At 38.6% G+C, this 18233-nt stretch overlaps 1 protein-coding gene across 4 annotated transcripts in view; it reads right to left on the reverse strand.

The window, feature by feature from the left end:
• Nucleotides 1-18233, reverse strand: part of ANOS1 (anosmin 1) — a 187822-nt gene that overhangs the window by 30865 nt on the left and 138724 nt on the right. For 3 of the 4 annotated variants that reach the window (XM_058535399.1, XM_058535398.1, XM_058535397.1), the window contains exons 6-8: nt 16004-16133; nt 4124-4329; nt 704-848 (exon numbers count right to left, since the gene is read on the reverse strand). In XM_058535399.1, the coding sequence (XP_058391382.1) occupies nt 704-848; nt 4124-4329; nt 16004-16133 (481 nt within the window). The remainder of the gene's footprint in view (nt 1-703; nt 849-4123; nt 4330-16003; nt 16134-18233) is intronic. The other variant, XM_058535400.1, reaches the window with a different exon arrangement.

Below are 18233 nucleotides of genomic sequence, written 5' to 3' on the forward strand. Positions count from 1 at the left end.
CCCCGGGACAAGTGGCCCGTGCCCTCACACTCTCTTGTAATCCATCCATTCCTGGAAACCCTGCCAGAAGCTTTCCAGCGCAGCTCTAACCAGCCCCCACTTCTGCACGGAGCCAGACCAGTCCGGTAATTCATGTTTTGGCTCAGATACAAGTGTCATATAAGACTCTCTTCTTGTTTTGCTCAGCTCAGGGCAAACACACTAGTTTAGAAAAACTGTAAACAAGGAAAATCAATATGGGAATGACTTAGTCACTCTAGTCAATGGAGTATTCAGGAGACTTTCAAGCCATAATCATGACCACTGTGGATACCAACAAAAATGGGCACGTCACATTTTCAGGAGGGAAGCAACAGTTTACAACAGTTTAACTGTATGCATTCTCCTTAAAAACATGTATGCATATGTAGAAAGACCCAAATTTATGTAAATATATAAATCTGTTAAAATGAGACATAAGCTTTCTTGTTAAATTTCCATTTATGACACTAAAATATTACACATAAAATCGATAAAAATCATAGAAAAAATTCGAAGGTAAAACTATTTCATACATCATAGTCCAAAGCACACAGTTACCTTTTTATTGGTAAGAAGATTTACCATGTAAAGATTCCAAATAAAAAATTACCTCTCCGTGGTGTCTCCATGTCATTGCTTGCTGGGTGAAAAACTGCTGGGGAAGCACTATAAGGTCACTTACTATTGCTGGTGGCATGTGTGGACGTGAAATGAAGGGAGACCTTCGCACTCTTCAGGCGCGTCTGCCCCCAGTACGTGATGGCCTGCAATTCCACGCTGTAGTCACAGTCTGGCTGGAGTCTCTCCAGGATCACCGAATTTTGAGACTGCGAATGAAGAGAATATATACCTGAACTCCATGACAAACCTTCCCTAGCTCTCATCTTCATTGCAAGACCTCGTATATCATCACGAAGCATACCAACTTCTACCTTATGTGTGCCTTTAATTTTCCAAGATCACACATTCTTCTGCATCTTTAGGATCTGAAAATCCAATTTTACTATGGACCGAAATAAATTTCATAGAAAGGCCAAAACATACTTTTCTGAAATTGTGTTCCTAATCCAATTATTGGATTCTCTCTGGTAGCATGGAAATGAATAATTCTGGCCCCCACATTTTTCTCAATATCATGTTGTAGAGAAAAGAGAGTTGTTTGTAACTAACTAATAGAGGCTTATGTTGGCACATGCTTGGAAAAATTATGAATTGGCATTAATTGTATTTCTTTGATATTTCTTCCAAATCTTCTATGAGTAAATTTCCACCCAAAGTTGTAGGAAAAATCGACCTCCAAAATGCTTTAAGAATTTTTCTGCCAATATATCAAGCATTCACCCAGTTTTCTGTGTGTGATGCTCAATATTAAATGAAGTAAGCCAAAACAACACAATTTTCCCAATAGCTTGAAGTCAGACAGAAATTCTACTAAGACCAAGAGATCAAGTGACGTATCCAAGAAAATCAGGTATTGACGGTGGGACCCAGATGGAAACACAGGTCTTGTAACTCCGAATCTAGTGCTTTTTCCATGGCTTACAGATAACTGTATAGTGAGGTCCCTTGTAAGAACTTGTAATTGAAGAGGAAATAAGGTTGTTTTCTTAGAATTCAAAACATTTGTCAAAACACAATGCATGTGTGATGATAACAAATGGCCCCTAGGCTACAAGAAGACTAGTCTATAAAAGGTCAAATTGGTGGTATTAACGTTTAGGAAGGAAAAAATGTATCCACCATTAATGCAACAACAAACAGCAGGCAGTTAGAAGCACATGCTTTCCAGTGGAGAATATTCCAGTTTTACGGGTGCAATGTGCTATATTAAGAGTATTGTGGTCTGAAATCATCTGACATTGAATCACATAAGTAACGTCCTTGCTTAAATTCCACAATCATCTATAAGCATTCTCCTCCTAATTTCAGGTATGTGAGATCTCTTTTCAAGAAAAGAACATGATTTTCATGGGCATTCCAGAACTGTGTGCACAATGCTCACTGTAAATTAATAGATGGCATCATTCTACGATTCTGGCTTTAGAGGGGTTAATTATCAGAACTCGACCATCTTCCCTCTGGTCAGCTCTGGAAGGCTGACATGACTGCATTCCAGAAGTGGAAGTCTGAGAGTCAGACTCTAGACTGTGGTCCCTTCTTCCAGGTGAGGCCGGGACAGCTCTCAGCAGCCCACCACCCGGCATCTCCAGAGAAACCCTCTCTGCCTCTTCACGGACGTTCCTCCTCTTTCAACCGATGCTGTGTCTGCATAAACCACTGACTCCCAATGTCTTTTAGTTAGAGTTTCTTGTTGGACTCCATATCATTCTCCCTAAACTATTATCTTCAAACAAGTAAGATAAAATTCACTTTTGAAAGAGTGTTTCCTTGAAAATTCCCTCTCCTCTTATTTACCAAGGATACCATTAGAATGGTATCTTAGGAAATGGGAAGCCATTGATCCCCAAGAAGAAAATTTCATAATTTCTCATGTTCTTTCATATTTTTCCAGTTTCTAATCTTAATCCTCAATTGGTCAAATTTTAATATTGAGAACTCTAGTGATCCACATGACCTATAGCTTGCCTCTAGGGGATCCAAAAATACAAGTCACTCATAAGATGGTAACTCCTGATTTAGGCTACTCTGGGCCGATTAGCAACTATACTTAAATTTGCAGTTCATGTATCCTTTAAGTGATACATAATAGAAATAAATTGGAAACTTCCCTACTAATCCTTGATGCTGTTTGGTTATTAATGGTAAGTGTGTGCATGCCTGTGTGTGTGGGTATGTGTGTGTGTGCGTGGAGGGGGCTGTCAGCATTTCATCACATCACATTTTGCCTTCCATCCCTGTGATTCCACAAACTTAGCTCTTCCAGCTCTATTCTGTGAGCTAAGCATGCATTACCAATCATCACTTGTTGCAAAGTCCTTCAAAATAAAAGATGGAACTCTCAGAAAGTTTCTTTAAAATAAAACCAAAATAGGATCACAGCTAGCTATCAGTGATATGGACTTTTGGAGACATGTTTTATAACTCTAAGTGGCACAGATGTTGGAACCTTCACTGCAAAAAAAAAGAAAAAAAAGTCTTGCTATTCTTTTTAGAGAATTTTCAAGTATTTATTTATTTATGGAATTCAACTTTATAAACTAGGGGGAAAGGTGTTTATGTAAGTTTTACAACAGCAAGATAAAATAACGTATACTGAAAAGAAACTGAATAACTCCTTTCTATGCACTAAGCATTTCGTATGATGCAAAATGTTCGTTATCACAGAAATCTCATTGCAGAAAACAATTCAGTCAAGATTTTATTTCTTGCATCTGGAGAATACACCATTCCAAGTTCTTTTAATCAACGAGAAAAATATTGTCAAAATGCATTTTCTAAGCTGTTTACTATTCCATTGATTGGATTACAGATGGAAACACCTTGCAACATGAAAGCCATGAACATGTGCTCTTTGATTTACAAGGATCTCAAACAAAACAAAGGAAGAAGACCTAAATGTCAAGGACTTTTTTTTTTGCTGAGGAAGATTAGCCCTGAGCTAACATCTGTTGCCAATCTTTGTCCTTTTTTTGCTTGAGGAAGATTAGCCCTGAGCTAACATCTTTGCCAATCTTCCTCTATTTTATATGTGGGTCACCGCCACAGCATGGCTGATGAGTGGTGTAGGTACATGCCTGGGAACTGAACCTGCATACACAGGAAGCTGAAGCAGAGCGCACGAACTTAACCACTACACGACAGGGCCAGCCCCTAAGGACATTTTGAACTGTATCATATTCTATGGCTAGATAGATAAGATGGAGATAACTTTCGTTCTTTTCATTTCTGGAGTTGTGACAGCCATTTGGATACGAGTAGGTCAATGGACTAAACTCAACTGTTTTTACCTAAAATGTCAAAGGCAAAACAGTGGGCAAAGTCCTCCATTCTCTGAACTTCCTCGGTCAAAACAAAAGGGATGGGAACCTTTCCTTCATCCATTCCTTCTCTTAGCTCAGCAGAAGCCACTTTTCAGCTCAGTTGCCTCAACTTCAAATACCCCTGCAAGAAGATGCCCCCCTTCCTTCTGGTTCTCACTTACCCCATCTGCAGTCTTTCTCCGCTTCTTTTTTGTTGGGACTAGTGACTTGCTGCTGACTGTCCAGCTCCAAAACACTTTGTAGTGATGCACTGGGATATCTGGTTCCTCGGGCAGATCCCAAACAAGAGCCACGGTCACACTCCCGTCGTTGTTGATTGTTGAGTTTGCAAGCCGGAGGTTGGTGGGAGCTGGTGGTGCAGATGGATCTGGAATCCCAGTAGAAAGATGAACCATGTGGCCCGAGTACCAAGGATGATAAGAAAACCCACATCTTTGTACGTGTACTTACTACATGGTCAATACCTGGACCACTGCCCTTTATATAGAAAACTTGAAGACAAATACTAAGGAAGATCCCTTTTTAAGCCTCAAATTAAAATACAGTATACAAAACAATGAGATAAATGTGTTTGGGCCATATTGGTAATCTAGCAGGATCCTTCAAGGTATTTCCATACCACTACAACCCAGTCAAATTTTCATTGTACTGAAATTGATAAATTTCTGTAAAACATGATAAAATTCAATTTAGGTTGGTTGACATTAAATAGGAAGCAAAGTAGAATTGCCTTTGAAAATTCTGTAAAGAAAAAGATAGAAATCCAGCTCACACAAGTACTTGTTTTCATCTTAGTGGCCCTGGAGCTTTTGATCCCTGCATCAGCTAAGAGCAGCAGAGATCAGCAAAAACGAACTATACCATTTTGTAACCACATTACAAATTGGATGACATACAGATAACATCCATTCTTGTAATTTCACCATTTCTGGTTTATCACATAAACCAAAACCTTCTCAGCTGTCAGGAGAGAGATTAGGTCCGGAATTATTACTCCACAAATCTCCATTTCAAATATCTACACTTAGATGACTAAACATGTGTGAAGCCAGAGGGTCTTTCCTTCATTTTTTGCCATAAATTGAGCAAGTGTAGATGCCACTCACCACAAATGATTTACAGATGGTTTCATTTCAAGACGCCTTCCCAGGAAAACGTTGTCAATAATTCTAATTATAATACCATCTGCATCGGAGGTGCAAAGAAGTTATACCTAACTTGATATAAAAGAAGAAGACTGGAGGAAAAATACCCATGTTTTTACTCTCAGGTTCATTCGTGCTTTTGGAATGATGGAAACATGAATTATTTTTAAAACTCTCTTGTTTTTCTCTAAGATATATAAGGTCTGGAGATTTGGTTGGTTGCTTAATTTTTAAAAATGACAACATTTCGTAGTTGCTTTCTTAGGCAAGTGGCTAATCCAAAGGACATTATATGATGCTGTTGATCAAGTGGTTCTTAAACAATCAACATGAGGAACTTTCTGGGGCACCCAAGACTTACACTGGGATATGCTGATTCTGTAAGTCTGAGGGGGGCCCAGAAATATACATACATAATATACTTTATATATATGTATTTTTTATGTAAAACACACACGTAATTCTGAAGTAGATGATCTGCAGGCCAGAAGTTGAAAAATACTGCACCTTGGTGGCAACAAGGCAAGAGGTCTAAACATTACTTAGTTCTACATGAGGAAGAAAACTCTTGTTCCTATTATTATGGCACATGAAACTCAGGCTTCCTTGCTATGCTGGTTCAGAAGAGCCATCTGAGAAACCCCACTCTGATTGTCCATATGGATGTGACATCACTGATGACTGTCTTCTCTTTGAAACATGTTCCCCACTTGACACCACTCACTACTGGATTTCCCTTCGGTCCCACGAGATGCTACTTCTCTTCTCGGTCTCCCCCTCTGGTTCCTCCCCATCCCTCCAGCTCTAAACAGCAGAGCGTGCAGCTTCAGAACTTGGGGGCCTCTTCTCTCGTCATCTACTCTCACTCTCTAGGGATCTCATCCAGTCACAGCTTTAAAAAACAACTTTGTGCTGATGACTCTCAAATGCATGTCTTCAACATAGACTTTGCCCCTGAACTCAGATTCAGGAAATCAAGGGTCTTCCTGTCACCTCCACTCGGAGATCTCAAAGGCAACTTGAAACTTATGTGTCTAACACCAAAATCATGACCCCTCCCACCCCCCCCACCCCATCTCAGGAAATGGGAATTCCTTTCTTCCACTTACCCAGACCCAAAACCTTGAAGTCATACACCTCTTTTGCCTTCATATCCCTTGAGCAAATCTTGTTAGCACTACCTTCAAAGTATATCTGGAATTTAACTGCTTTTCACTATTTCCGACACTCTGCACCAAGCCACCATCATCTCTGCCTGATGATCACAAAGCCCTCCTAACAATGCTCCCTGGCTCTGATGCTGCCTCCCTAGAGCCTTTTCTCAATAGAGCAGTCTGGCTATTCTTTACACAAGCCATGCCTGTCTCTCCTCTGCTCAGAAGCTCTTGATGGCTTCCTATCTCAGAGTCAAAGTGCTAGCATGCTCCCAAATGTCCTGCAAGTTCTTACAGCACATTGTCTCCCAAACCACCTTTCCTTCTGTCCTCACCTGACCCCTCTGCTCTAGCCACACTGGTGCCATGCCATTTCTTGGAGAGGAAAACCCAGGTATCCCCATGGCTGGCTCCTTACCTACTGCAAGTCTACCAGATGTCTCCCTATCCAAAAGAGCTATACACTCTTTCCAACTCCCACCAAAAATATTTTCACCATGATTTTCTCCTCCTTTGTTGTTCTCCACAGGCCTTATTACCAACTGACTTATTATAGACTTTATTTGCTGCCTGCCTCCACTCACGATCATGAAACTTCCATGAGCACAGGATTTTATCTGTTTTGTTCACTTCTGTATTCCCGGCATTGAGAAGAGTGCCTCGCACACAGAAGGTGCTCAGTAGACATTTGCTGAACAAATGGATGAATGAACAACAGCCTTCTCTTAAATCTTAGGTTTAATTTGTAAGGTGCTATTTCAGTTTCAGTTTTAAATGATGTCAAATGGAATGGATAAATCAAAAGAAGATTGTGAAGGGAAATGCAAAATCAAAGGGCTGCTCTTCTTGGTTTGAAATGAGATGCTCAATGCAATCCCCTTTCCTCTTACGATTCAATCCTTAACCTACAAAAAGTTGCTACAGACCTAGCTGAGAGGGAAACTAGTTTGCACACTAGTTATCACTTCAAGGCAAGAGAAAAATTAAAATGTGTAAAGACAATCACAGCAATTCACGGTTTCAATGACGCACCTGAATGTCTATGTGCTGAAAATAAGTGGTTACCTGAATTTTCCAGATATTCTGAGTTCGTAGGAAAAACTCAAAATCATCTCCTCTTCTAAAGAAATTTCAACTTTATGAAGGTCAACTAGTATTAAGTATTTCATCATTTCCTTAATCTACTTCATTCACGATATTATTACTTACTGCCCTGGAAAAATGTTCCTACCTTAGACGTAAACATAATAATCCAGAATACCATCATCTAGTGTATGAAACATTATGGAACATGAAACAAAATAATTCATGAGAACAACATGAGGAAATAATGCTTTTAAATATATGAGTTAATAATATTTGCTTTACATTTTCTTAAAAGTAAGGCCCATTTTGACTATTTACAATACCAAGACAGCATACTTCTAACACCAAGATGAGACACCCCCATTTCTTTCTCCCCTAGAATAATTGCTAAGTTACAAAGTCAAAAGAGAATTGTAGAGATCACCTGTTTATCAGTCTGATAAACTGTAAACTATTTGTAAACTATCTATTCATTTATCCATTTATTCACTGTAGAATTCAGATAAGAGTCTGTCTCATTTATCTAATCCAGAGGATTTCATTCGGTCCTAGCTAATTCTTATATTCAAGCTATTCACTGCCTTGTGAAATGGTTCCCCATATTATGAAATAAAATATATTCACCTTGTTGAATTATACAAAATCTTTTTCCGACTGAATGATGTTTTAATTGTGTTCGAATTTTGAAATGTAGTTGGAAGATTGCATGTAAAAACTAGATAGATAGATAGATAGATAGATAGATAGATAGATAGATAGATAGATATACAAGGACTCCACATTATGATAAAGCCTTAAGAGATTCTACAATTAATTTATTCGGCTTTTATTTTAAATGGTAAAGGTCATAGGTGTTAGAGAGGTAAAGTCACTTGCCCAAGGTCATTCACATAATTCAGAGCCGAGCAGAAGTGAGAAAAAAAATGAGAGGAAAAGAGGGCATTGAAGCTCTAACAATACACGCCTACACACACCACACACTCTACATATGTTATATTTCCTTATCATCATGATGGGCCAACATCCTTATAGAAAGTAAACATGTAAAACCCTTTAATGGGAAAAGTGTCCATCACAATAGTCTAGAGCAGGCATTGACAAACTTTTTCTGTAAAGGGGCAGAGAGTAAATATTTAAGGCTTTACAGACCATACAGTCTCTGTTGCAACCACTCAACTCTTGAAAGCAACCAGAGACAGTATGTAAACAAATGAGCATGGCCGTGTGCCAATAAAACCGTATCTGCAAAATCAGGCAGGGGGCCAAATTTGGACCACAGGCCATCGATTGCCAACCCCTGATCTACAGTCTTTCAAAAGCAGGGATACCATCAGCTTTTTAAAGCCCATCACTCACTGTGAGGCAGGCTCCTCTAGCTTTTCAGACAATGCTGTTTGTTAAGTACAGAAACCCACTCCTACATGTTAAAACAACAACTGAGTAACATGCAGATGGCAATAAAGAGAACAACCATTATAAATAAATTATCATATATAAGTATAAGTATTCGTATATCCATATAGAGGAACAATATTGTCACGTGCCACATAACCACATTTCGGTCCACAATGGACTGCATATATAATGCTGGTCCATAAGATGAGCACCATACAGCTTAGGTATGTAGTAGGCTGTACCATCTAGGTTTGTGTACATACACTCTATGATGTTCATACAACAACGAAATTGCCTAACAGTGCATTTCTCAGAAGGTATCCCCATCATTAAGCGACGCATGACCGTATATGTTTTAAGAAAATGAATGTTGATTTCATTATTTACTATTAGATTTCCTCAAATGAAGCCCAGAGATCAAACCCCCCACTGAAGTGCATCATAGGAATACCTCTTGAGGATGTGACAGTGATCAAGTGCAGTTATATTTTAAGAGAAGTGATTATCACTAGTCACAAATTCTCCAACTAATTAGAAGCTTGGTTCTAATACTTAAACTTTTTTTCTTTCCAGACTCAGCAGTTGGTATAGTTTTCCTTCTCTCATTAAAAAACAAACAAACAAACCCCAAATCACCCTACAGAAGCTGCAGAAACGGCACTGCAGGCAAATTTCCAACTATTAAATAGTTTGAAGACAGACGCACAGCGAAGTCTTGCCCACTGGAAATGGCACGCACGGAGCAGCTATGGAACAGCATAAAAAGTCATGGGTCCCTGCGGGCAGCAGGCAACTTCATGACTACCAGTGATGGCTGTTCTCGTCTCACTAACCCTCCGTAGCGTACGCATGGAATAACTTCCAGTGTGATGTGCATACACAGTGGAAACAATGCTGCCTGCCTCTGCATCCTTTGTAATGTATCCTGTACACATGGGGAAATAAGGAAAAAAAGATGTATGCAAAACTGAATTTGGAGGGAAGTGAATAGAATAACTGAAAGATGATGTATTAGGGTAATGACAATGTAAGCTGAATTTTTAAATTTTTCGTTATACGATCCTTTGCAAGTGAGTTATTTCATAACGTTAAATTGATATTGACTCATCTCAAATGTCTCAACAAATGTTTGCCTGTTTTGAGCAACATGCAAAAAAAAGGGATTCAGATTCTGCTTTATACGAGCCACAAAATTGGAAGTCTTTCCTTTTTCACTGCCCATATTGACACATAGAGGTTGGCATGAGAGCCAGAAACACTTATTTCCCAAATTCAGCCAACTTGTAAATGATATCTTGTAACAGGTAGTAGTACTTAGCAGAATATATTTCCAACACTAAGCATGCAATAGATACAATTTTTTTTGCCCCTTCAATAAGTATCAACGTGATCAAGGAAAGGTTGAACACCAATTCATTGGAAGAGAGAAGCCAGTACAACATGGAACCTAAAAAGTACTTTTGCTATCGGTACAATCGTCCCTCTCAATTGTTTACTCACACCTCTGGGATCTCTGTTAGTTAGAAACCGGTGGGTTTCTTATTCAAAGAAGTGGACGATAATGTGAAACTTGTCCGGTGTTGGGAAAGAGGGAGGCCAGGAGACAGAAGAAAAGGAGCCCAGAGACGGATGCCTGTTGGCAGTTATTCCCTCTGTCCCATGGAGAATTAAGACTGGGAATATTTGGGGACAGTGGGATTCCTTTTATGCTCTCACCACCTTCTGTTCATGCAACTGCTAATACATTTATTTTATATCATAATTCAAAATGTATTAGATACATTCTGTAAAAGGAATCATGTGGATATTGAGTAAAACAAAAGGCAAACAGCAGATGCTCTCAGCACCCCCATCTTATTCCCTTGTATTTTACTATTTCAGGGCACATCAGCTCAACTTCTAAATGGCAGCCTCCTTCTTGAGCCTTTGTCTAGACCCAGAGCAAGCCCTGCCCACATGCAGGACAGATACGCCAGGGAAGAGCCTGCATTCAAGGACTGAGTTCTCCAAGGAGAAGCAGCTCTGGCTGCCCACAGTGGTAACTAGTATGAGAATGCACCTTTTAATTTTTTCCGTCTCTTCCCTGTCTTGCTTCCCCTCTCACCCACCCCTGTTTCCTGGATCATTTTCTCAAGAAACCTCCTGAACTTGCATCGGCTTCTGGAGGGGCGCCATCTTTGACAGATAATCTCCACGTGTCGGGAATCACATTCTAAAGCAGCATGTGCCAACACACTTGTGAACAGACAGACACATCTACACCTTGTGTTTTGATGCTTCTTACAGTGTGTTCCAAATGGAACAGAATAGACACATCTATACCCTGTGTTTTGATGCTTCCTATGGCTTGTTCCAAATGGAACGGGATAGATATGTCTATGCCTTCTGTTCTGATGTTTCCTATGTTTTGTTCCACGTGGAAAAGGATAGAAAAGTTTCAGTAGACTCTAAGATCTGGTGGGCTTGCTGGCTACAAAAGCGCTTCATCCCAGGAGTAACCTAGGAAGGTATTCATCATTTCGATGATTACCACTTCAATATTCTACATAAAGAGACAAAAAGTAGAGAGGGACATTATTATTAGACTATTAAATTATTTGTAATTGTAATTTTTAATGTTGAAGCCAATTTTCCTTCTCAAGTACCAAGGGTAAAGAGAGTACGTAAAATGTAAATAAGTAAATATAGAAATTATTCCTACCTCTATTTTGACCTTTCTGCTGCCAGCAAAAATTATCGATTTTATCCATTCTATAATCACATATTTCTTCTAGGGGAGGTAGGCATTAGCAATAAAAATATCCAAAAATGGTATTCAGCAGAAGAAAGAAAAGTATTAAACTGAGTTACCAATCTATGAACAACTCAGAATTTTCTATAAAAATAGGTATTCTAAGGGGTTAGGATTAAGTTTTGGGAAAATAAATGAGTTAGAAGGAAATTAACTTAGTAGCCAATCCATTCTGGCAAACCACAGACTCGTTTTGTATTTACATATAACCAAAAGAAGAGAATGACAAAAATTTTGGCTTTTCTATGAAAATCAGGATTATAGCCCAAGAGTACCAGGCAGCGAGCCTAAACTAAATGAAACCCATTTTATAAAGATTTTTTCTTTTTCTATTTAATTTTAACTTGTGTTTTCAGAGGTGCTCATGGTAGATGGAAAAAATCCCTTCCCCTTTCCATTGACCCAGCCTTAAATTATCATGGCTGGCCTACTACCCAACTCAAATACACTAGATAATTGCTTACCCTTTGCACAGACTAGTATTTTAGAAGCAATAATTCTTTCTTAAAGCAATTTTAAACCACTAGAAGACTTACAACTGGTACAATTTCAGTCCTGGACCATAGTAGGAATAAATGGGCTTTTATTAAATGAAAATGCACCATTTTTTTGAAACATTGCAGTTAATGTTAAAATCTTGTTCTATTTCCTGCTTTTACAAATACGCCCAGAATCCTCCTTCCATACATCTCAATTGTGAAGAGCATTCTGAATTTTAGTTCTTTAACTCTTGCAAACCAAAAATATCTGCACAGAATTCATAGTAGATTCTGCTATGGTTTCAGTGAAGATGCATCACAGAATGATGGGAGTGTAATAGATCCACTAAACAGCTGAAGACACTTCCCCCAGGATGTGTCTAAAGGATACTTAACCATTCACAAGACGGTACCACATCTTTCTTTACCCTAATCTCATCAAATGTAGAAAAGTGCCTTACTGGGAAAAAAAATTTTTCAACAACCTCATTGAAATATAATTTATATGCCATAAAATTCACTCCTCTTATGTGTACAATCCAACGATTTTTTAATATTTACTAAGTTGTACACCATCACCATCATCCAGTTTTAGAATGATTCCACTACCCTAGTAAGATCCTTCCTGTCTTCTCAGGAAAATTTTGAGGTAGAATTCAGCTTCTGCTTTTATGACTCCTGTTTCTCAACTGCAACCCTATCCGAATGTGCAGTATCCTTCAGCTTGGTACATCTACTCCTGAGAAAAGCCTGTTTGCAGACAAGGGCCTAAAACATATCAACTGTATTGACTTGTAAATGATTACTCCTGTTCTGGAAATAGTGTATCCCCAAAGAAATAAAGGAATGTTCCCCTTAAATATTCCCTTCTCTCAGTAATCTCCATTTTAGTAATTGGCAAAGCCATTCTTTCAGTAGTTTGTGACAAAAGAGCCCTGGAGTCATTCTTGACACTAGTCATTTTCTGCAAGCCACTGGCAAATTCTCAGATCCTATCAGATTTCCCTTTCCATGTGTATCCCCTAGTTGGTTCACTTCTGGTTTCACTCAGCTTACCACCATCTTTGACCACGAATATTGGATTGGCTTCCCTTCTTCTGCCTCCCTCCCCTTTCGTCTGTTCAGCACAGGGTCTGAGTGGTCCTACTAAAATCTAAGTCACAGCATGCCAGTTCTTTGCTCAACATCTCCCAGGCACTCCCCCATCTAACTCAGAGTAACAGCCACACTCTTCACAAGGGCTATGAAGAACCAACAAATCCACCTCCCTCCTTGCTCTCAGTCTTCATCTTCCGTTACCCCTCCCTGTCCCCTGCTTGACCCTCAGGCTCCTCTGCTGTTCTCTGAATACTGCAAGCTCACTTCTGCCTCAGGACCTTAGCATCTACCATTTCCTGGGACTGGACTGTTCTTCCTTCAGATTGTTGCAAGGCTGACTCCTTCACCTCTTTTATACAAACATCTCTTTCTCAGCAAAACTTTTCTGGCTACCTTCCCTAAAACTGTAAAAAAATACCAAAAAAAACCCACCTCCCCCTACAGCTCCTGGGTGCTAGTTTTTATTTTTCTTATTGTCAGTTATCACTATCTACCCTACCATACTGGAGTATTTTACTTACTAATCTTGTTAAATGCTTCCTCTCACCCCAATTAGAATGATTGTGTGAGTGTGTGTGTGTGTGCCACAAGAACACACTCATAGAAGAACACAAGAACATTTTTGTGTTTTTATTCACTTATTACCCTCAGTGCCTAGAATAGTGTCTGACACACAGTAGGTGCTCAACAAATATTTGTTGAATAAAACGGCATGAAACATGAGTGATAAAAGCACAAGCCAAAGAAACAAAGAGGAAGTTATTCATTTCCACCTTTGAACTTTCCCAGGAAGGCAGGAAGGATATTACTGGGTTAATGGGCTCATTCTCAAACTGGGTGATGGTGATGGTTACGTGACTCATAAACACTAAAACTCACTGGATTATACACTTAAGATGAAGGAATTTTATGATATGTAAATTATATTTCAATAAAATTGTTAAAAAAATTTTCCCAGTAATGCACATTTCTACATTTGATGAGACTTGAGTAAAATGAGGAAAGATGTGGTACCATATTGTGAATGGTTAAGTATCCTTTAGACTCATCCTAGAAGAAATGTCTTCAGCTGTTTAGGGGATCTATTACACTCTCATCATTCTGTGTGTTCCCTGAAACTATAGAAGAATCTATTATGAATTCTGTGCAGATATTTCTGGTTTGCAAGAACTAAAGATGGGAATGCTCAATGTTGGGAATATTTGTAAAAGCAGGAAGAAGAACAACATTTTAACGATGACTACAATGTTTCCAAAAAAATGGTGCATTTTCATTCAACAAAAGCTCATTTAAATTTGAGGACACAGCTCTGATTCTAGACTGTTAAGGTGCTCGGATAGATACATTAAGAAGTGTTAAGACAGCATGGCCTTGCTCTTTCCCCAGAATGGATGCCTGTTAGGAAGTTACAGCCACATAACCGGCCCTGGGGACTGTCAAATGACCTCTGCCCAGATCCCACTCAACTCTTAAAGGTATTCAACATCTGTCTCCAGAGGCTGGGAACCGATTCTGTCTGATGCCTGAATTTTCAGCCTTGATCTGAGCGCACCAGACCAGATCCTGCAGGCAACTGAACAGATGGTAACACATTTTGACCACGACGTGCCTGGATCGCATTTGAACCATGAAACTCAAGGTGAAGAGTTCTCAAGCCTTTTATTAATCCTCATGTCCTAACCCACAATTAATTATTTCACTTGCCTCTCTAAATCATCAGACCAGTTGCAGACACAGTCTTAAGACAAGGTTTGATGTCTTTATTTATAATTTCACTTTCAAGCTTGCTCAGTGTATTTGCCTCAGTTGGGGGAAAAAAATGCACGTTTCCTTTCTTGAAAGGACTTTTTAAAAGAAAGAACTAAAAATCCACAACCTACACTGTAATAGAATCCAATTTAAATTATTTTGATTTCAAGTTTCCCAGTTGAGACCTACGATTATGCAGAGAAGGGGGGTGGTAATATTATATAGTGAGAAATGAATAGACTAGCGGAAACATATATTTTTTCCCAGTCACGGAACAGAAATTGTAACTTATACAGCTAGTTCTAACCTTCCCATAATGAAAGACACATGATTGATGTTGTAAGTCTTATGTTATTTGTTAATATCACAATGCATTTTGTTTACAAGAAATTCAAATTAGCTTCCATGTAAGAGGATAACTCCTGCTTAGTAAGTGAACATGGCTAATCTCTATCTATGAAACTAGATCTTGATGATCAGCCAAGCAGATATATAATTAATTCAGAAGGCGCATAGCCATCTAAACACAATTGGAGAAATAAACACAGAGGTACCATTAATATCTAGTCAAATTATGTCCTTTAACTATCCTAGACTAAACTAACCACAAATGTAACACAGTTAATATTCATCTGATTCCACAGAGGTTTTAAAATAGCAACAAAATCAGAACTAACTGAAAAAAATTATAGCAATGATAAAGTGACTCAGGAGAGGTGTAAGTTCTGGATGTTATGACATAAAAGAGATTAATTCACACTCAATTTAACAATCATTTCAAGAAAAAATGCATAGTTCAAAGTAGCTAAAACTAACCCTTCCTCTCCAAAAATTAATTGAATGGTGCTGATGCAGAATATCTTGACACAAAGCCTCCACAGAAGTTGATGATGGAAAACCGCCACTTCAAAGTTGAGAAAATCCCATTATATTATCTTTTGTGACATCTCGAAGGTAAAAAGCCCAGGGATGTCCTTCATCATAAATTCACATGGGACCTTCAAACACATCTGGTCTCATTCGCTAAGAACAGCAAAGCCACCTGTTGGCACACCATAAATATGAACACGGAGACACGATGGGTCTGCATCCCATGTGTGTCCAGGAGGAAGGCGAGTGTCCGGGGCAAGAAGACGAGACTGACCTTTGGAGGAGCGGAAGTGTTTGCTGGGGGCAGTGAAGCCTCGGGTCCCGTGCACATTGACAGCCGCCACTCGGAACTGGTACCACCTGCTGGGCCGTATGTCAGTCAGTTGAACCCGCTCATCTGTGGTCTGAGGGGAAATGTCACAGAGCACAGAGACCCCTTTGATTCTGACATGTCAATCGGTCTGTTTTAAAAATACACTCTCATCGGCCAACACAACGCAGCCTTGACCTCTCTCTACCTCCACCTTTCTGGATAAAGATCTCTGGAAGTCAAAACTTTATGAGAAATGCTGGGGCCATTTTTAAATCTGTTGACTAAATACAGCATTTGATGGATTCAATCAATAAATTATACATATGAGAGAATATATATATGAGCTAATCATTACACTATAGACAAGAAGATGAAATCTTATAGAAAGCAGACGCCTTTTTAACTTGCATGTTAAATATAATTTTGGAAGTAGGAATGAGAACCCACACATTTAAAGAATGCTAACAATTTCTGGAAGTAAATTGCAACCCAAGACTCTTTTTTCATTTGAGTAAATCACATAACATCTGCAAGGACTCGGTTCTGGTCCTGAAGGGTGAGGTGTGTTAATATACCCTTGTCCAATAATATATCCAAAGAAAAAAACTGGACACTGGGGCCATTCCATAGGTTTTGCTGTCTCTACTGCTATAGTCCCAAGATATCAAATAACTTTAACAGTATTCATAACTCCCTCCTTCATCAGACTAAGGGAAAATATACCTGGTTTCACCAATGATCTCCGGTAGATCTGAAAACTTTTGCCTCGACTTCCAAGGAATGAATGCCTGAATTCTATGCCTCATCTGTGCCTAGTGTCGAACTCAACTTGGCCTTCAGTGGATGAAACCGGGGAAGAATTGAATTGAAACCCTCCCAAACCTCAGTTTATAATAACTTATGGAAAAGGATTGTCACATTTGTTTTAACGTCTAAAAGAAGCTAAACATTCTGAAATCAAAGGAAGAATACAACCTCCTAAACGTGGCTTTCTACTTCATTTGGCAGAAATTGAGACATTTTCACTGACTTCATCATTTAGAGTTTTAGCCTTGAATTTAAAAAAGTAAAGCCAGCATGATATCCAGAGCATTTAGCAGACAAAGAAAGGAAGCATTACATGTGGTAACTAGTGAGAATAGTGATAATAATAATTTAACATCTTTCCTCTTTCTGAAAAAGAAAGGATGAAAGAGATGATCTTATCAGTTACTTTCATAAATCTTTAAATAATTTGGAAAATTTACAAATGATATATTGTACCATTGTTTAAGGGAGCACATCAGGTAAATCAAACAGAATTTTAGGCTGTATTCTGAATATCTTTATGTTTTATTAAAGCAAATTTTTTTACAAAATAGGTATGGAATAGAATTACTAAATTTATTTGACCAGCTGGGTTTTTTTTTTTTTTTCCTAATTTAAGATGTTTCTTTTACAGCAAACTTCTCATTTATTTTGGGGAGGTCTTTAAAGTATTTTAGTGTTTATCCTCCTTGAGATCCTACTATTGAGAAAAAAAACAAATTCTTCTTCCAAACGCCTGAATACTGAAATTTATTTTATATATACTTAAGAAAATAATGGGAATCTTGTCCTTGGAGAAAAATGATCTGATCAACTTAAGGTGAGACTTTTTCCCTATAGACATACATTTGGAGAAGGCATTTTAGTCGTTGAAAAGCATGAGGCAGTTTCATATTGAGAATTGATTCTTTTTCTATATCCGTGTAGTTTTCTTGCAGCTGGTAGTGCATTTAGCAGCTCTTAAAAAGAAAGAAAATATTTTGCTTTTCTCATTGGCAAGACAGAAGAGGAAGAAGCACAGCTAAGACAAACTCCAGGAGTGTTGCCATCCAGGTGGCGTATCGGTTTGTAAGTGGGCTAAGACGAAGAAGAAAGCACTTAGCAAAGATTTATGAGCTGTTGGCTACTTCCCACTAAGTAGTTTTGTGATATGAATCTTACTCCATGCGACTAAAGTCCTTGTGTAAATGTAGGAAAAACAGAAGAGAAGTCATTGAGATGAACAAACATCATGTTAACTAGTCCTAACATTGCTTCATTTCTCTTACTCTGGTTGGTTTTAAGTGTATTTCAAGGAAATGTAGTTCTTGGAGGAAATAAATGTGAACACTGAGCTTAGAAAATTACTTCCCTTCTACATGTATTTTGAGCAAATTAAGCCAAC

The sequence above is a fragment of the Diceros bicornis genome, chromosome X, assembly GCF_020826845.1.
Source record: "Diceros bicornis minor isolate mBicDic1 chromosome X, mDicBic1.mat.cur, whole genome shotgun sequence".
In the NCBI taxonomy this organism is placed as follows: Eukaryota; Metazoa; Chordata; class Mammalia; order Perissodactyla; family Rhinocerotidae; genus Diceros; species Diceros bicornis.